Source organism: Heptranchias perlo, chromosome 4 (assembly GCF_035084215.1).
Source record: "Heptranchias perlo isolate sHepPer1 chromosome 4, sHepPer1.hap1, whole genome shotgun sequence".
In the NCBI taxonomy this organism is placed as follows: Eukaryota; Metazoa; Chordata; class Chondrichthyes; order Hexanchiformes; family Hexanchidae; genus Heptranchias; species Heptranchias perlo.
In genome coordinates, this window is record NC_090328.1 from 32,304,044 (window position 1) to 32,325,340 (window position 21,297).

Sequence of the window (21,297 nt, forward strand, 5' to 3'; positions counted from 1 at the left end):
AATTCATTCCGGTAGAGTGTTGCTCACAGCAAGGAATGCAGCTTTTGGTCTGATCTTTCTTTAAGCCAGTTTATCTGCACTAGTCATCTTTTTCTCTAGCACAGATGAGTGATATTGAGAAAGCTTTGGACTGGGTTTGTTGTTTTGTTAAGGTAGATTCTTGCCTGCATTGTTGTTTGTGCTCAGTTGCCTTTTATGGCACAATCGGCCTGCAGCTAGCAAATTGGGAGTGAGTCATGCCTGTGTTCTGTTCAGGTTTGGAGAGCTGATTCATAATGGTGCCTCTAAAGCCCAATCTGAATTCATTGGTATTCAAGTCATACATCACTAGCATTTGTAATGTTTGCATGGTGATATCATAACTTAGTGCATTTGCCAAACAAGATAGCCTAAAAATAAAATTAATGTAAGTAAGCTGCCTGCAATATGTCACTGAGCAATCACACATGTACTCTAGAAATCTCAACGCTTCAAATAAGAGGCTTCTCAAAACCTCACCTTCAATCACCTCCCCGCTCCATCCAAATTTCACCCTCTTCTATGGGGCATTTTGCTACTTTACGTAGTTACTTTTTTATCAGTGATGTTGATTACTTACAGACTAGTCAATTGTTACAAAGTAAATCTCATATTTGGTTCCACCTCTCAAATTTGTTGCTGGTTGCTTCCTGCATGTTATTTTATCAATATAGTTTCTGTAGGTCTGGGTCTTGCAGTTCCATTTACAATATCTGGGACCTGCATTTTAACAGAAGTCCTCAATTTAGCTTTGTACTTACTCAGTGACATTTTCTTTGCTTAGGGAGGAAAGCTTATATTCAGTATAGGGTTCACTCAAAATTGAGTGTAAGAGAGGGGAGTGTGGTGGCAGGTGCAAACTGCAGTAAGATTATGGATGTTGTGGTTTGAGGGCAACTTATTTAAGTTTACTTCCCATTTTAATATTATTCCTACATAACTACCATGTTCTATTGTGATTATCAGATTATAGAAGTTGGGTGATATAATTTGAATTAACACCTTTGGGTTAGGGAGGGAAAAATCAACCAAGATTCTTACTCCCGCTTGCTATCTTGCTGAAAGGGGTGTGGGGGGATGCTGGACGAAGTCAGGGTTCAGCTTGGCAGTGTTACTACCACTCAGAGTACACTCACTGTTGAAGATCGCATATGAAGAATAGCCACTTGGACAAGGCCGCCTGAGGAATTGTATCCCAAATTAATTCCTTCAGAGAGAAAAGGACCAAGACGACATTGCACTGCTAGACATCTCAGGTCAGGGTGTAAATTATACATGATATGTTGCAACTGTTTTTTTTCCCCATCATGAGATAGCTTCTGTAGATATGCAGTTCACTATGGTCAGTAGAGAATCTCAAACACCACCGATATCAATGAGACCAACAATAGGCAAGATGGAATCACAAACGGCACTCAATTACGGTAATCACAGAATAACAAATCCTACACTACAGTCAAACCTTCCCCAGATTAACTTAGGTTAATTAAAGTGCAAAATATCCTGAAGATCAGGTGATGCACACAATTAAGTTGCGATTCATGTTACTGCCCACTGGAATTTCAGTATTTCTTTAGTAAGTTTTCCAGTTCTGCAGCAATTCAAAATATATTGGACTGCTCTTTCAACGGTGCCCCAAGTGCACACACTAACATCACATTAGCATGGTATCTCATTGAAAACAATGAGAAACTCAAGAAGAAAAACGTAGGGAGTTAATACTGGAAGAGTGCTGGAACAGTTACAATTTTAAGTGTTCAAATATCTGGTACATCTCTATAGTTCCAGCTAATTATTTAAATTAAGTTCAAATAAAATAGATTAACTTTGTAATTCATTGGACTATGAATAAAGACAGTTAGAGTCTAACATCGTTTTCTAAGGTTTCATTTAAGTACATAAATGATACTTTATGAAAAATATTGTAGATCTGTTTTTCATCTTATAAAGTATTTGGAGTAAAACCAGCCTAAATGGGTATGGTTTCATAATATAAATCATGGGTGAGAATATGCCAGTCAGCCCATAGAAGTTCATCCTAATACATTAACTCTCCCATCATCATGCAATTGAGAGTATAAATCCTAACCTTGCTCTGCATTTTTCTCTCCATGAATGGTTGAAAGAAACCTAGGCATCTTATTAGTCATATCGCTCAATAGGTCTAACAATGCAGAGCAGCAAGCAACAAACCTGATAGAACAATGAACTAAACAGCCTAAACAGTGGAATACAAATAAGAGCACATCACGATCAAGTAGTCCTCTGGTCAGACCACACCTTAAGTGCTATGTCTATTTCTGGTCACCAGGACACGAAGAGGACAGTCAAGCGTTGGAGGAAGTGCAGCATAACTATGAGGCTGATCCCTAGTCTCAGAGGTCTAGTCTACGAAGGTTAAAGAAACTAGAGGATACATCCTGCAATAACAGGACTGTGTATTCATAGTCAGTGAAAACTAAATACATGCAGTCAGAAACAAAGAAGACAGTGGGTTCAGAGACCAAGGTAAAGTAGATAAAAGGAGCAACAACAGTAGCCTCAGAGACCATACAGAAGGTAATTTTTAGGAGATAATAGTAACCAAGAATCAGGGACCTACAATGTCAGAAGGAGCATTCTTGCAGGTTTTTGAAAATTCAACTGATCCTTCATACAAATAATAAATTATACAGTTATACTTTATTGAACCAGTAGTCAATATATTTTTAATTTTTAAATAAAACTATGTTTTAGAAAAAGACATCAATTGGACGGTTGGACATTTGACTGGATCAAACACAGTTGCACATCATTTTAAACTTATACTTAAGGATACCACGATGTTCTGACAAATGTTTTTCAAAGCAGCTGCTGTGTGAAGTAATTTATTTTAATTTCTCTACTCCTCCATAATATTGTTTTGCTAAGAGCAGGTGGGCAATCTGGTCTGGGTCTCCAACTTTCAGCAGTAGGTGCTATCGTAATGGCATGAGCTGCCCTTCACTTCTGATTTTCTATCTCTCAATGGCTTAGCAGGCACTAGCTAAGAGTCTTATTAATCATGTCGCTCAACATGTCCAACAATGCAGAGCAGCAATCAGCAAACCCAATAGAACAATGAACTATGTAATCTAAACAGCAGAATACAAATAAGAGGAAATCATTAGTGTCTTTGGACAACCACGGGAGATCAAGATCTCATTATCTGGGCCATGGTACAACACCCTAATCTGTGGCAAAATGATGACAAATCCACTAACACGCTGCGTAACCAGGACCACAATTAGCCACCGATAGTCGCACATCTTTCCACCACCCATCTGTTGAACAAGTGTAGTTATTGCACGTCACTATGGACAAATTGAAATTCCACATATTAAAAAGTCCTTTAGGGATCAGTACTGCCATCGATCAGTATAGAGGGTCGTAGCTCACATGCTCACCTGTCAGTACTGCAGTTTTTTAAAAAAAAAACAAATTAAAATCGAAACTTCTGCACTGGTTGTGGGCAGTTTCTGGAGCAACATCGAAGATTGCACGTGAAGCCTGTGTCATTTGGTCGAACATTACCACTGACAATTAATTCAATACTTAAATGAGAACAGCTGTTAGTGACTTAATGTTAAACTAATTAAAATGCTATTCATAATGATTGCTTTCAGAAACAAAATACCCTTCCACTGCCACTTAGTACCTTTGTCTCTAATTTCCCTAGTGCAGAACATTCAGAAGAGTAACAACTTTTTCATATTATAGCAAACCTAGGGATATCCATCAAGATAAAATTCTATGCAAGATCAACTTTCTGACAAATAACCACTCCAATGTGTAAATAAAATCTACTTTTATAATTGGGTCACTGTGCTCACTCAGTCTTTTCAATTGCAAATGTTAATTTTCACCCTCAAGTTTCCTTCCAATTTTCTCCCCTCCATCATGAAATCAATGCTTTCAGTGCAAGGTACTATTCCACAAGTGCCTTTAACCAAGTTGACTGTTTTTAAATGTGGCCCTGAGCAATGAGTACCAACAGGCTGTTAGGGGGTGAGGGGGGGGGGGGGGGGGGGGGGGGAGGCGGGGGAGGAAAGAGAATCATAGCAAAGCTAGATCTCTTCAGCTGATAGTTACTATCTATTAACTCCTGCTAGAAAGTGTCTAAGAGTGAGAATGACAGCTACACTTTTCTCTACCTTGCCCAGAGAGGGTGAAGCCAATTGTCGTGCTCCCATCACTTTAAGATCGGCTATCTCAGGACACATCCTGGGATTTTGACCTTTATGGTTCAGTAGCATGGCACAAAGATATTCACCCACTGAGCTTCCAAATTTTAGATCAGATACATTAATATGCAACATTCACCTTGTGACATTGTCAACTTCCTAATCCAGTCTTAAAAAATTGATTTTTGGGAAAGTATACTTTTGCTTTACTTTATTGGGACAAGTTCAGTATAAATAATGTACAAAATGGACTGTCTCCCACTGGAAGACAGTCAGGCAGGAGTACTGTACTGCACTGCAAAAGCTCCAGCACCATGGTTAATCTGTGGCATACTGAATCTAAAACCTGAGCTTAACTGTTCCACCATGATAGACATTTGGTTTTCTTGGTACGAAATACAAGTCTCTGTACCAGTTGATCAATTTTGCAGAATACAATTGTCTCTCTTTCTGTCCATCATTAAGAGCGGTGAGGTTTTGCTGGCAAAACCCCACAATTCAAAAATGTTCATCACCCCCCTCAACATATAAAATAGCACAGTATTTATTCCCCAAAGTAACTCAGCCATATAGAACATCACATATCCTGCACTTTCCTTGCATCACCCCAGAGTGTTATTCTACTAAACCCAAAGAAAACAGGAATTATAACTTTGCCTTTGGCTCTGGCATAATAGCAGATGCATAGGTAAATGCTCTATAAGCATTTTACAATGTTTATCGTCAATTCATTGGGGGTTATTTCAGGATAAGTTTGTGTGTAAGTGTGCCTAATCCAGTTTTTATATCAGTGAAGAGGTTTGGCTTTAGGCAACTGCCATTGGTTCTTCCTGTTCAGGTCCAGCAATTAAGGCACAATTCTGACTTCCAGGTACAACAACTTCCTTTTTGGTAGTCATAGTAGCAAAAAGTGTATCCATCATTCCAAGGACCTCAAGCAGTTCTTCTTGATAATCAATCTCTTTCTCTATGAGGTCTTGCAGCCTCAGGAACTGTTTGTCAATCACTGATGACTCGCCAATCACAGAACCATAAATACCTAAAGTAAGGACAATAAATGAATACATTAAAGTGAATAGACAATTTCTCCGCCCACCTTTTCACTTTCTCTTGCAAATGATTTAATTTCTAAAAAAGTCTACATTTTTTGTGAAGTTGTAAACCCCTCTTGGAAAAAGTTCTTTCTTCTATATTCCCCAGTCTCCCATGCACCAACTGCAACTGTCCTGCTACCAGGTCACTGGCGAAGCTGCTCTGAGTTACGAGTGTGGTCGTGTGATCCACCACCATGTTGGAAAACGATGTTGGGTGTCCGCTTTTTGTTTGCTGCAGTGAATTTGCCTCCCATCACTTTGTGCATGTAGTAAGTGCATTTACAAATATAAAACTGATCACTTATTCATCAAATTACTCGACAATAAAATCCGAACTTAATTCTTTTAACATTATAAATACTCAAATGTTCACATGTGTGGATACATTGAACCTGAAAATGCACAGATATTCCAGTGCTCTCATCATAACTCCAGAACTGCAGATGGCCCAGGAAATGGGCCAGGACACCAATACATCAGCTGCCAGCCTTTGCTGGTAATTCCCTGGGTGGAGGTGTTGCTGGTGTGGAACCTCCACCCGCCCGAACATAACCCTTTGTGTCAGAGGTGACAGGGACTCCCAATGCTAGGAGTTCTTGCTTTCCTAGCTGTAGTGCGACCTGTGGAGGCTATTTTGCCCAGTGAGATGAGATGCACTGACTTCTTGAAAGGGGAAGTAGGTGCCACCCAAGAGGTTCAAGCCAGGGCCAAAAATAGTTCCCAGTTTTTTTTTTGGGGGGGGAGAGAAAGTAAGTTGCCTGCCCTCTCCCACAGAAGGCAGCCAGCATCATTCAGTTTGGAGCTGGCAGGTGCCCAAGAGATGCCTGTAGTGGTGGGAGTGCCCAATAGCCCCATCCTAGTTAGGTGCCCTCCCATGTACCCCCACATACTCTGATGGGGTCAGTGTAAATGGGCATCAGCAGGCATAATCCTGGCATAACTGTAATTTTGGGGCCATTGACTTTAGTTTCTGCACATTAGTTTGCTTTAAGTTGAATGTAGTGGGCTCATAGAAGCAAGACATTCAGAATCTTTAAAGCACACAGTGTTGGTGATGGTGGGGTTTAACGAGTTATCACTCATTCGATAAAGTGCCACACAAGATTAGGGCTCATGGGATTGGGGGTAATATACTAGCATGGATTGAGGATTGGTTAATGGACAGAAAAGAGAGTGTAGGAATAAACAGGTCATTTTCAGGTTGGCAGGTTATAACTGGTGGGGTGCCGCAGGGATCGGTGCTTGGTTCTCAGTTATACAATCTATATTAATGACTTAGATGAAGGGACCGAGTGTAATGTATCCAAGTTTGCTGACGATACAAAAAGTTAGGTGGGAAAGTAAGCTGTGAGGAGGACACAAAGAGTCTGCAAAGGGATAAAGAACGGTTAAGTGAGTGGGCAAGAAGGTGGCAGATGGAGTATAATGTGGGGAAATATGAGGTTATTCACTTTGGTAGGAAAAATAGAAAAACAGAATTTTTTTAAGTGGTGAAAAACTACGAAATGTTGGTGTTCAGAGGGATTTGGGTGTCCTTGTACACCAAACACAGAATGTTAACGTGCAGGTACAGCAAGCAATTAGGAAGGCAAATAGTATGTTGGCCTTTATTGCAAGGGGATTGGAGTACAAGAGTAAGGAAGCCTTGCTGCAACTGTACAGGGCTTTGGTGAGACCACACATGGAGTACTACGTACAGTTTTGGTCTCCTTACCTAAGGAAGGATATACTTGCCTTAGAGGTAGTGCAACAAAGGTTCACTAGATTGATTCCTGGGATGAGAGGGTTGTCCTATGAGAAGAGATTGGGTAGAATGGGCCTATACACTCTGGAGTTTAAAAGAATGAGAGGTGATCTCATTGAAACATAAGATTCTAAGAGGGCTTGACAGGGTAGATGTTGAGAGGATGTTTCCCCTGGCCGAAGAGTCTAGAACTAGAGGACATAGTCTCAGGATAAGGGGTCAGACATTTAGGAATGAGTTGAGGAGGAATTTCTTCAGAGGGCTGTGAATCTCTGGATTCTCTACCCCAGAGGGTTGTGAATACTCAGTCGTTGAGTATATTCAAGACTGAGATCGATAGATTTTTGACTCTAAGGGAACCAAGGGATATGGGTGATCAGGCAGGAAAGTGGCGTTAAAATCAAAGATCAGCCATCATTTTATTGAATGGCGGAGCAGGCTCGAGGGGCCGTATGGTCTATTCCTGCTCCTATTTTTTATGTTGTCTTCTTTCACCTATGGAATATATGAGTTTCAATCCAGAACAAGCTGATGAGATGAAAGCATAATCTCCTAAGTGAAATGAACTTGGACAACCCTAGCATACAATTGCCCATAATTCAGCACAAACTGGTAAACTAATTCAGAGAGGATGGCTTGTGAGAGAAGTAAAAGAATCGTTAGAGAGTCCTCTCCTGGAGTTAAGGTCTACTCTTGTGTGGCAGAGCAGGTCAAGCTTTATTTTGCATCTGACGGTGCTGAAACTGAGTGACTACGTTTTCCTTCCCAGGAAATGACTTCCCCTCGTGTTGTTGAAACCCCCAAAAAAAATGTTTCACAAATGCAGTCAAACGTTGCACTTTATTCAAGAGAATGGGGCGAAGAGGGCAGCAAAATGTGGAACTGCAAACACACAGACTTATATATAATCTATTACTTATTGAAATGTTTATAGGCACTAGATATAGCTACAAATCTTGACATAGGTGCAGAAAAACTACCAGAAGTCAATGTGGAGAGTGTACATGCATTTCTATCACAGTTTTACATTGGATTCAAATGGATTCAAAAAAACCATTATAAAAATACATAAATACTTGATACAAAGTGGGGTCATGTTTACCCACATAGAAAGTTCCCATCCTCCTGATCTTTCAGGGATTGGGGAGATGGGCGTGCCAAGGACAAGTGCTTTCTTACTGGCAAGGAGTGAGAAGTCACTCCAAGCTGATCTTGAATACATCCTAGTGGCTAGATCAAGAACAGTGGGCGAGTACAAATGCTGCCCTGCTCCCCCTCAAAGAGAATGGCGCATAAATGATATAGAAACTAATGTTAAAAGATGAGTCACAAAAGAGAAAAAAAAACAGAACTTACCAATAATAATCTCTGCAACATTTATTAAAACAGGTGTAAACCTCGGATCAACAACATGCCTAAAATATGAAGATATGCCAATTAAACGTCAATTCTCCACAGAAACACACAAGATTGCATTATGATCTTTGTGCCAAATAAATCAAAAACACAAACACTAAGATTAACGTGATATTTACAAGATTTCATATTTCATTATTTCAGTGCTGCAGCAACAGGTAACAATTCTAGGGTATGAAGGCAGACATTGCATATGTTCTATTACCTCGATAACAGTTATAGCACATATTCTCTATACACCCTGGGAATGTCATGACGCAAAGCACTAAGGCCCTAACTTCCTGTGGTAAAATATAGTATTGAATCTATGATACTGCACACAGCAACCCCCTAATCTCGAGCAAGTTGCAGGGGAGAGGGGTTACCAAGTAGATACTAGATACAATATCGCAAAAAGGAGTGGAAAAATCAGAACACTTGAGCACCTACTAGTGACAGTGCTAAAAGCAGCAATGACAAGGCCCATAAGAAGGTTATGTGCCCTGCTCAGCTGGGACACTCAAAAAGGGCACAGAAAATGTAAAACAAAATTCAATAAATTAGATTTTTTTTTAAAACACAGGATTTCACGTCATGCATGAACGATTCCAGCATATGTTACTGAAACCAAATCTTCTGGCAATAGCATGAACATTGATAATCCATGTTCACACAGATACCATCACTGGTAAACACATTACACCTGTTATTAAACAGCAAATGTGAGATTAGGAAATTGAGCAAATAGTTAATTTAATTGTGCATATTCATAACTACAGTGTATAGTTCTATGAATATCACATCCAAAGATGAAGTCTCATTACCTGATGAGGAAGCTAAGGAGGATACTAAGCTGTTTTTCATCTCGTCCTGCAAGTGCATTTTGAAGCGTTCCTCTGCGGTTCAGTTCTTGCATAACCCCTATAGTAATCTCTGGCGTCTTTACCCTGATTTTTGGCTGCAAGATAATATCACTCAGTTCAGAATAGTGCAGGATCCAACCGTACAGTAAATCCACACTTTGTGATTTAGTAAAGAGGGGAATTTATAAGAGGTGTATGTTGTACGGTACTTTTGGCTAGAAAGTTTAGCTGCCACATAGGAAACAATACTATGAGTTTGATCTGTCAATTAACATTAAATATAGTTTGGCCAACTCCCCAGTAGTTCAGTGAGTTTACCCAGTGAACAGCTGAGTCACACAAGCCAGGAAAGTTACAGGTTCTATTCTCAGTCTGTAAATAGGATAATTGTTAATCTTCTGGTTGTGCAACTCTGCAAGTGGACACCATTGAACAGGTTCTTGATTTTAGAGAACAAGGTCTGCTTCAGAGAACTGCTGTGGAACCAAGAGAAAACTAATCCATTAAAATCCAAAATTGAACAGCTCAAATGAAAAACACTTTCACTACATCTCAAATTAATATTACTTTACAACATGTCCTAAAGCCAGAAGCAATTCACATTAAAGTTGAAAATACATTCTAAAATCAAAAATGAAATCCAATTCCCTTCACTATTCTGTGTAATTCACTGCCATAAATTCACTTAACCACTGGTTCACATATCAAAGACTGTGTATTGCTGAGTCAAATACAGCTCTTTACCTCCAATACAGCATCGAGTGCAAGGGACACTTGGAAACTTTTCAATAGCTCGTCATACTTCTTCAGGTGCCACTTCACTGGCTTACTGATCAAAAGATCGTCCTAGAAAAAAAAAGGAACAAACATGAAAATAAATTTGTTGTAGGACATTGATAGAAACATAAACCGTTGGATAATTCTTAGAAAAGCAAATAGTATTTTCCAAAAAAAGCTAAGAATTCATAATTTCATCATTAATTGTGATCCAAACATTTTATTTTTACACAGAAAATGATATTTGAATTGCATCCAAGAAAAGCAGCCTCTAGAAATCATTCACTTTCACATCTGAAAAGCAACAATGAATTCCAGTGCGAGGTGCAGGCCTCTAAACGGACACCTATGTGGAACATGCACTCTTAATAATTAAAGGCCTTTGGTGAAGGGTTGCATGTTGTACAACATCAATCCAGCACTGCTATGATAATCAGACAGATACAGGGGATCAATGCAAACAGCTAAAGCAACAGAAAATGATTGGATTTTGAAAGTGGTCAAGTGTGGGGGAGGGATAGTAGAGGAATATGGTTAAGGTGGCAATTGAGAGCAAATGAACGTCAAGATGAACATTCATAGTGTAAAGAATTGAGGAAACTTAGGCAAAGACTATTTTGTAAACTTTATTATCCTGCTTGGTGATTTTGTTCATGTTGAGAACAGTTCCAGCACACACAATAGTTCTGTAAGTTTTACAAAGAAAAACAAACTTTATTATACTTGACCACCAAATAAAAAGTAAGAGAAAATCCACACACATCATATAAAGCTGTTATGTGGAGTATCCATTATAGGTTAGTTGCTGAAGTATTTTGTTAGTTCAGATCTTTTTAAAAGTAGACAAACAAAAATGTGGCCTATTATTGTACTAAATTGTAGACCTTTTTCAAACATCTCACCTTCTTTGGCATGTAATCCTTTCCTTTTATGAAATATTTGTAGGATGGTCCTTTTTTCTTACTTGTGAATTCAAGCTTCTTTTCCTTGTGTTTCCGATGCCGGATATTCAGGACGCTGTTAGTCATTCCTACAACAATGGCCTCATCTTCAGGCTAAAATAAAATTTAAAATACATTGAAAAGGGTATTTTTGTATCAGTGGGCTGAACCAACAAGGTTTGTTATTTTTTTAAATAACCTTTTCACGGCACAGGAAATGTGATGCAACAACTGGCCTCAGTACCTAAGCTGTGGGAAGGAGGGGAGAAATCTTCTAGAGTTCTCGCTCATGATCACTAGCCAGCAATTAGTGTCGTAAAATACACGCGCACACAAGTATGGATGACAGCTGCAAACAGAATCAATCTCAGCTGTGTTGCGCTCCACAGTCAAATAGTCAGTCAGCATTCACTATTTAGGCTCACGTGTCAGGAAGGCTCATTACCCCAATTAAGAAACAATGCCTTCCGGAGAACAGAAAATTGGAAATAAAACAAAACACCATTCAATGGCAATTTGGTTACCCTCAACATGTACAGTACGTAGTCTAATAATTTAAATAAAAATACCCAATATACAATAAGCAGAAAATTGTGACCATCATAAACTACTCACACCTGTGCTTGTAACTTATGGGCTGGTCACTCGCCAAAAATTATTCCCAGAGCTCTGTTACAGATGGATTACTGAACAGATACAATAGAAACAGAAATGATGGGAGCACCATCAGCATAAGGACTGCAGCAGTCAAAGGAGAAAGCCCACCACCACCTTCTCAGAACAACTAGATCTGGGCAATAAATGCGGCCTTTCCAGCACCGCACAAAAAAAATCTGCTTTACTGTAGTAATACATTTTACTATACAATACCATTTTCAAATGGTATAGACGCAGTGAAAAGGGTTTAAGTGACTCTGAATACGCTTGGAAAAGATCATAATCAGCCATATCATAACAAAAACATATTATACTCACTGCTAAAGCCAGGCTCAGAATGGCTGCTGCATAATCCAAACTATGGACTACTCTGTATGTGGATGTACTGTATATTTTGACATGCCTGCAAATTAAGATTCTAAAATATTACAAGTGTACATTTATATAAAAAAATAAATAGGAAACCCAAATATCAATGACCATTAACAAAAAAAAAAGCTTTTACAACACAGACAAAACTCAACATTGCGATTATAACTACTACAAAATCCAGTATATATGGACGCTTTTATGATCATAAAATCATACTTTTACAGCACAGGAGGATGACATTTGGCCCATTAGGACTACACTGGCTCTCACTATCCACTTAGTCCCGGTTGCCTGTCTTTCTCGGACCTTTTTGTTTTTCAAATATTTAACCACTCCGCTTTAAAAGCTACCATGGATTCCGTTTCTACCACTGTTTCCGGTAGGGCATTCCACATCGTAATAACCCTCTGCAAAAAAAAATCTTCTAGCCTCTTTCTTTGTTGTTTTGATGACCTTAATTTGTACTCTCTAGTTACTAACTACTCAACCAATGTAAGTAGCTGTTCCCTATTTACCTCATCAAAATCTCTCCATTTCAAATACCTCTGACCTGTAAACTCTCAGGACGAGACTTAATATAATTTTACATAGATTGCATTGGAATTTTACCACCAGATTTTAAATAAACCATCCAAAATCAAATCTCTGTTTTAAAAAAAGCAAACATCACATCCACGCACATGCTGATTCCATTTCAATTCTGTTCAAGGAACAAATGAGTTTCCTACCTATCAAGAGAGCCTGAGAGCAGTCTCTGCCCTGAGCTGCTTAGACACAGACAGGTGACGGTCTTGTGGTGGTTTCGCAATGAAACCAGCAGCTGTCCTCCTTTCAACATATCCCAGACCTTTACATACCGGCCACCTTTAAAAAGGGAAGCATAGTTATTAGGAGAAATGGCTATTAAGCAAACCACACTCACATAAAACCTATAGTTTTCATCAAGATGGTAAACATTACGATTTCTGAGAAAAATGCTATGTAGATTTCATAAAGGAATACATATCTGTATTTTGTTTAAACAGCAAAGCACAGGACTAGAAATGCTGATATTGCAGAATGCCAGCAACTACATCAGTATCTTTGCAGTTACAGAAAATTTACAAAGAATGAAAAAAAACAAAAATGTTCTGTGGACTGGGAAGACTGGAAAGTAGGTTAATAAGATGGAGTTCATCCTCCAGGTTATACTGCAACTTTTATGATGTATCCGGGACAGTATAATGATCTGCTGCCAATATGAGACCACGAGAGAGGAAGACATGAATGGCAGTGGATTCGATGAAAATTAGTTGGCTGCCTTGGCCGATTCCTTTATATTGACAACACAGCTAAATAAAAACTCCACTAATTTACATTTCTAAACAACCAAAGCATATTGACCTGCTGATACCAGAAGTCCACCCGATGGAAAAAGCAACACACTCTCTACTGGCTGCCCATGTTCCATAGTTATCACGCTTTGAGCCATTCGCGCATCAAATACCTTCACTGTATGATCATATGAACCTATATAAATAGCAGGAAATAGGGAAGAATATCAGAAACTGTTAGAAAGCAGACTCAGTCACATTGTGTCCTTTTGGTGCAAGACAAAGGCATTGTTGCATTTTATATCACAAGAGTGTGTGGGTAACAACCCTTTAAAGATTTTCTCTATCCCACGTAGACAAAGTCAATAGCTGTAGGGACCGAGAGGACTAACAACATGAGATAAGCATTGAATTATGTTGCACTTACAAACAGCCAGGATTGTACTAACACTTGAGATGTAGGACACGCTACACATCAAGCTATGAACTGTTGTCAATGGTTGCTTGAAAGGAAGTGTAAAAACAAAAACAATGCTACTGAACCCAATTATTTAGTTTGCTGTTCCAGTAAGAACTACCTACCTGTAACAAAGAGGTCTGCGTTCAAATTGCTGGTGCAGCCACATCGGATGTAATCAGTATGCTCTTCAAAGGAGTGGAGTTCTGTTGAGCTTGGAATGTCCCAAAGCCGGACTGAGTAATCATCTGATCCAGACATCAAACGGTATTTGTCAGATGTGAATGCAGTGACTTGAACTGCTCTGAAGAAGAAGATTTTATCTAGATTCAGTTGATCTTTTACGTCTTCCAATTATTATAAAGACAGACACATCTATTCTGGGTTTTAATCACAGTATCAGGCTCTCTTATTAGGATGTCTCAAATTATTTGCTCACATTTCACTTGTAAAGTTATTAAAAACAAAAAATCCTTTAAAACAAGTTACAAATCTGCTTAGCTCTAACTTGCACTTTAATTTTTGCTAACAATCTGGACTCTAAACAACAGATGGAAAGAAAGGATAGACTGGAGCCTATTTTTTAAAATTTAATATAAGGAGCTAATTTCAAATATCATTTTTAAAAACACCTCGCATATTAAAAATCCATCTGGATGCATAACAGACACCCACATACAGCATGCCAAAGATTAATATGGACTTTTTATTAATGATTCTACAAAGTAACAACAGCACTCAGATTTTGGATAAACATTTGAAGCAGGAGATATGAGGAGACAGCTGGGATCGGTTTTGGATTGCTCTAGCAAGGGGCCGGTACAGACATGATGGGTGAAATCGCCTTCTTCGGTTTACAAGATTTCTCAAAGCTGAAACTTCTATGATTCTATCACTTTCACAGCAGAACATTTCAGCAAATCTGTTGGGTCTGATCGCCTTCAGAGCTCACACTGGAACCTTCCTTTGCTGGTCTTGTATAAATAATTCCATGTGAAATTGGAGGATGAAGAGTAAGGATTTCTATTGGGACAGACAAAAAAAAAATCCCCATTCTGTGAGGGGAATGGAGTAAAAGAGGGGTCTCCACTCTAGGCAAAAGATTGCTATGCAAGATTCCTCCAAAGTGAAACTTCCTTTTCAAAATGAAGCCTTTTTTAAAACAGATAAGAAAAAAAAACTTTATTGGCAAGTGCCTATCATCAACAGAACTTAGCCACAGTTACCTTCTCCTCTAATCCTGGTTTAGAAAACAACTTACTTAGTATGTCCACTGTACTGTCTGAGTGCTGCTCGGCCACCAACATCAAAAAGGCGAACAATACCATCCTCACTGCCTGCAACAAGCAGCTTTCCATCATCTCTGTATGTACCACAGTATGCTGTGTCCTTAAATCGCGAGAACGTTTTTATAGGTTCCTGAGAGTATCGACCATATATGTGGATCTAAACAATAAAATGAAAATATACATGTTATTAAACTTATTAAACAGATCTGTCAAAAATAACCCTGTAAAGCAGTTGCTTAAGAACATATGTCAGTGGGTACCCAGACATACAAGAAACTTTAGTGCCCCAACTGACCCTACAACTAGAATTGTAACTAATAATGAGGAGGCACCAAGACTTAAAATACTGAGAAAGATCTGGTAGTATTACTGCATCCTTGTTATCTTCTGGAGCCAACATTTCAACACCCAACAACCAAGTAAGAGGTATTTAAGCATAAATAAGAAAAGGTCATTCAACTGAAGTCTATCCTTTCAGTATTAGCTTTGGCTCAGTGGTAGCATTCTCACTTCCGAGTCAGGAGGTTGTGGGTTCAAGCCCCACTCCAAAGACTTGAGCACATAGTACTGCAAAGTGTCAGCCTGGGTTAAGAGAGTGCTGCACCGTGGGAGGTGCCGCCTTATGGGTAAGATGTTAAAACGAGGCCCCATCTGCCCTCTCAGGTAGACGTAAAAGATATCCATGGCACTATTCGAAGAAGAGCAAGGGAGTTCTCCAGGTACCCTGACCAATATTTAACCCTCAGCCAGCATCACTAAAACAGATTATCTAGCCACATATCTCATTGCAGTCTGTGGGACCTTGCTGTGCACAGATTGGCTACTACATGTCCTTACATTGCAACAGTGACTACACTTCACAAATACTTGGGACGCCCCAAGGTCATGAAAGGCGCTATGTAAATTCAAGTTCTTTCTTTCCACAAAGCATGTACAATTTGGTCTGTCACAAACTCTACCCAACTCATTCAATCTCTTGAGGGAGACAACAAACCCACAGATAAACCTCTATGTTAAAGTTCTGTGAAATTTATCCCAAACCCTAAAGGACCTTCATGAAAACTCAATACTAAGCTAATGTAACAATTCTGACCAATTGCATTCCTCAAGTGGTTCCACCATTGCAAGACCGCTTGAAAAAAATTGCTATTCCCAACTGACACTTTTAAAACACATATGTGGCAGAACAAGGGTTTAAGAGTTTGTAAATTAAATTTCTACCAAGTGTAGCTATATCTCTCATTATAGAACACTGGAGTGGAATGATTAATGTGAAAAAGTTTGTTTACGATTTGGATACTTCCGGGAGATCTCATAGAAATAACTGCACTACCATATGACACAGTAAAACAATCAATGATGGTTTTGTAGAAACACATAAGAAAAATCAAAATCAAATTGAAGTTATTTAATTTTTTTTGACAAAGGCACTTTGTGGACTCACCCTTGTAGAAGCAGTTACTGCATAGTTGTAGGGAGCAATTGGAGAAAAATCTACGTTTGTCACAGCACCAAACTCTTTTATCTGAACTGGAGCCTGAAAAAAAGAAAATTAAGTTAAGCCAGTACTGGTATTTCCATCAGGTGTACAGCTTCATATGTTAGTTATATGGGGGTACAGATGGATTCCGTTGCCTAAAATATGCAACAATACAAAATCCAATGATATTGTGCTATATCTTTATTTGTTGGTGCAAATGTCAACGTTAATCACTATTTCATAATTGAGAAGCGAGAGAGCTCACTTCCTTATTTAAGCCAAAAGACCAGTTTCCCAATGCCACCGTAATGCATACCGTGATTACAGTGCTTTTAGCTACAATTGAATATTTGTGAGTTTTAAATATCAAGACTCACGACAGATTTTCCGGTCTTATATACTGTAAATAAACATGAATACATCTCATTTAGTGTAACATATGTGGTTTCAACAGAACTCAACTGGCCACATTTTACATTAAGAAGCCCAAAGCTCAGAAATACCTGGGATTGATGATTCTGTAAAATTTATAGATGCCAAGACTAAATATTCAACTGTAGCTAAAAGCACTGTAATCATGGTATGCATTACGGTGGCATTGGGAATCTGGTCTTTTGGCTTAAATAAGGAAGCAAGCTCTCTCCCTTCTCACTTATGAAATAGTGATTAATGTTGACATTTGCACCAACAAATAAAGAGAGAACACAATATGCTCACATGTATTAAGTCTGCTTTTTGAGCATTACCAAAGACTGTCCATTAGAAGTTTACAACATGGAAACAGGCCCTTCGGCCCAACATGTCCATGTCGCCCAGTTTATACCACTAAGCTAGTCCCAGTTGCCTGCACTTGGCCCATATCCCTCTATACCCATCTTACCCATGTAACTGTCCAAATGCTTTTTAAAAGACAAAATTGTACCCGCCTCTACTACTGCCTCTGGCAGCTCGTTCCAGACACTCACCACCCTTTGAGTGAAAAAATTGCCCCTCTGGACCTTTTTGTATCTCTCCCCTCTCACCTTAAATCTATGCCCCCTCGTTATAGACTCCCCTACCTTTGGGAAAAGATTTTGACTATCTGATCCTACCTTATGCATTCTGATCCTACCTTATAATTTTTCCAGTATAACGTGTCCTGTGTGATCTTCTCTCCAAGTTTTGGATAGCTCTGAATCACAGTTGGCTTGTAAGAAGTCATTGTCTTCCGATTTTTATTCTAGCAGAAGTTGCACTTTCAAGTGCTCTCTCAGGCACTTGAAAGGATCAAAATTTGAAAAATAAGTTAATGGCCAGTATCGAAATCTCCAGAAAAAGACAAAACAAGTACATTTTTATCTGATAAAATAGATTTGATACGCTTCTATCAAGTACTACTATACGAAACTAAACACTTACAACAAAGCTGGCATGATTTACTGGCTACAGACAGTACCTCCCTCGTGTGCCATCGTGGGATTCATGTTAGAATAGTGGATATGCCAAATAGACTACCAGCAAAAGCAGCTCCTTTAAGCTTATCAACTAACGCCTTTAAAAAGCTTAGTAAACATCTGATTAGGATAAAAGGGTATAAGGACTAGTACTGAGGCAATTTTCCTTCATAAGCAACAGAGGCAGTTTACCCTCTATGATCTGATTACATGCAACTTACCACATACAGGATGACCATACTGAAAGATAGCTACTACTCTAAACTACTAGAATATACAAACTATCATCACATTAAGGTTGCATTTATACTGTAGCTCCTGGCCTGAGACTCTCTAAATATTTAAAACAATTTTAAGTCTTTATAATTCCCAAAAAGCCCAAAGAACCTCTGAGCACCTTTTAAACCAGGTTTGGCAGCACATAGGAGTTATACTGCATGTGATGACAAATAAAACTGGAGAGAGTTGGCTTCTCACAGGACAGTCTCACACTGCCCTGGAGTCCTGACTCCAGAGTTACACCGCCATGTCTGTATTGCTGTAAAATAGAAATCACTTCGTGGCAATACAAAAATAGCAGTATAACTGCACCATTGAACATCAAAAGCACACATTCCTGCAGTGCAGTACACTTTTCTTGACATAGTTCAGTATAAATCATAGTCCCCACCTTTGGATTGCTTAGTCCATTTTTCAGACTTATTTCAATGCTAGGTTCAGGTCCTCTTTTAAATCAATAAGAATGAGGACACGAAACACAATTGGGCTTCTTTTACCTGCTGTAAACCATTCTACAGAAGCTCAAGTACCTGCTTCAAACAGTTCATCATCAGGGAAGGGACGAATCTATCTTTTGGTTTTAAAATTGATCACAAAAAGCTTTTCTCTCCATGTGTTGATCATTCTGTGTGATATACAACAATGTCAAGTCAGTCCTAAATTTGTCTTTTATGCCCACATGCCCGATCATCACTGTAACTTGAAGTACTGTTCCAGGTTTACTTTTCTATACCGTAGTTCTATCTATATTTCAACTAGATTCATGCCCTTCAAGACTAAAAAGTCCGAGTCTTCAGTCTTCCTCAAAATTAGTCCTCTGATCAGCCTTGTGCATCTTCTTGGCAACATCTACAAGATTTGAATGTCTCCCTTGTGTCTTGATTACCAAAAGTAGACTCAAAATATGATCTGGCCAGAGCATCAAAACAATTTTAGCTGAACACCTTGGCTAGTGCTCTACTAGCTATATAATTCAGCATTCTACTTGCTTTATTAATTCCTATTCTGCAGTGACTGGAGACACTAAGTGCTGAATCCATTAACACTCTCTTCTAGATCTCATTCAACACCTATATACTATTCGTGGCGCCTGTGCGTCACCAACTTTTTCTTCTAATGTGCAATACTTTGCATTTCTGTATTTAATTTGCCACTGATCTTCCTATTTACATGTGTTATTTAACTCATTATGTAAGTATTTGTCTGCCTCTTTAGATTCTATTTCCTGTTCTGGATTGGCATTATCTGTGAGTTTGATATGCGTGCAATGAGCCTCTGAATTCATGATATTAATGTAAATTATAACCAGTAGATGTCATAGCACCATACCTTGGATCACTTCACTCAGTACTTCCCTAAGCATGAAGCACCATCATAGAATGCTTAGCAGCTGGAACAAAGAGCTGGGACCACGATTTGATACCCTAGCTGAAGGATAGCACCTTCGGCAATGCAGCACTCAATATGGCACTGGAATATCAGCCTTGATGGTGTGCTCAAACCTCAAGGTACAACTTGTTGGCAGGCCTTTTACACAGAACTTCCTGTAAAGAAAGTAAGCACCTACATTTATATAGCACCTTTCACAAGCTCAGGATGTTGCAAAGCACTCTACAGCCAATGAAGCACTTTTGAAATACTGTTGTAGGAAATAAAACATGGCAGCTAATTTTGGAAACAGCAAGGTCCCACAAATATCAATGAGATAATGATCATGGCAGAGTTAGACAAATTTTTGATCAGCAAGAAAGTCAAAGGATATGGGGAAAAGGCAGGAAAGTGGAGTTGAGGTAAAAATCAGATCAGCCATGATCTCATTGAATGGCAGAGCAGGCTCAAGAGGCCAAATGGCCTACTCCTGCTATCTCTTCTGGACCAGATAATGTTTTTGGTGATGTCGGTTGAGGGATAAATATTGGTTAGGACACCAAAGAGAACTCCCCTGCTCTTCAAATACTGTCATGGGATATTTTACATCCACCTGAGGGCAGGCGCTTTAAGGTTTCATCCAAAAGACAGCACCTCCAACAGTGCAGCACTCCCTCAGTACTGCACTGACTTGTCAGCCTAGATTATGTGCTCAAGTGTCTGGAATGGGACTTTATCCCAAAACCTCTGACTGGGGTGAGTGTACTATCACTGCGCCAAGACTGACACCATCAGTGAAATGGAACCATGATATCAGTCCCCCCACCACCAAACAATAAAATATCTGTCCTACACCTACCTTTAAGCTACAGTTCTGAAGAACAAAATACTGCAACAAGGGGTCACAGAGACACCCCGGCAACGTGCGTCGGACAGCCTTTCGCCTCAGTAAATACACCTCCATTTTAAACGTGTTTATAGGCCATATTTTGGGACAGGGGCATTTTGGGACTCCCATCCTCCTCCCTCCCTCCCCTATCAGGGATCACCACCTACAGAATGGAGGTCGAAAGGCATTGGACATTGGTCGCAAATAGCGCATCACGGCGCCTTTTATCAACCGTGGAGAGGAATATGCCGGCTTTCCAGTTACAATGTTAGTAACACGAACCACCGCTACATGGCCACACACCACCTGCATCCATTTATCTTGCAGATCTAACACAGCGGCGCGGCGAACCGACCTGCCACCCCGCGCGCCGCCGCCAAACGGAATGTTTAATCCCGCGCGTCTCTTCCATTGTTTATTACGTGAAACCATTGGAACAGCTCCCAAACGAGCAGCTTTTAAACACTAACCGTCCGGACTGGGACTCACGCGGCTTCACACTCCGCCGCCGGCCGCTAGGTCCGCCATACTGCGTCACTTCCGCCTCTCGCAATAAACTTTATTGGTATTAACAGGCGCATACCAGTTCGGGTTTTTTTAAGCAACAGTCGCCACGTGAATTCTCCTTTTAAATGATTATCGAAACTGAACTAATTTTCATGTTCGGACTGTTCAAATATAAAATGAAATTTCTGGCCTAGCGGAGCGAAAGCCTTTTTAAAAAAT

General features: G+C 39.4%; 1 protein-coding gene across 3 annotated transcripts; it reads right to left on the reverse strand.

The window, feature by feature from the left end:
• Window positions 1-2,425: 2,425 nt before the first annotated feature.
• utp15 (UTP15 small subunit processome component) lies at window positions 2,426-21,133 on the reverse strand. Of its 3 annotated transcripts, XM_067982724.1 has the most exons (15): window positions 21,042-21,118; window positions 19,644-19,858; window positions 18,845-18,939; window positions 17,714-17,858; window positions 16,567-16,659; window positions 15,095-15,279; window positions 13,959-14,137; window positions 13,447-13,572; window positions 12,792-12,927; window positions 12,010-12,094; window positions 10,996-11,148; window positions 10,061-10,162; window positions 9,278-9,411; window positions 8,415-8,473; window positions 2,426-5,259 (listed from the first exon to the last, which is right to left on the reverse strand). In XM_067982724.1, exons 4-15 carry the CDS (start codon window positions 17,801-17,803, stop codon window positions 5,027-5,029), a joined length of 1,575 nt encoding a protein of 524 aa, XP_067838825.1. In that variant the 5' UTR covers window positions 17,804-17,858; window positions 18,845-18,939; window positions 19,644-19,858; window positions 21,042-21,118; the 3' UTR covers window positions 2,426-5,026. The 3 variants fall into 3 exon arrangements, with proteins under 3 accessions (XP_067838825.1, XP_067838824.1, XP_067838826.1); XM_067982723.1 differs by lacking the exon at window positions 18,845-18,939; XM_067982725.1 differs by lacking the exons at window positions 18,845-18,939; window positions 19,644-19,858 and having other exon boundaries at window positions 21,042-21,133.
• Between the last annotated feature and the right edge of the window lie 164 nt (window positions 21,134-21,297).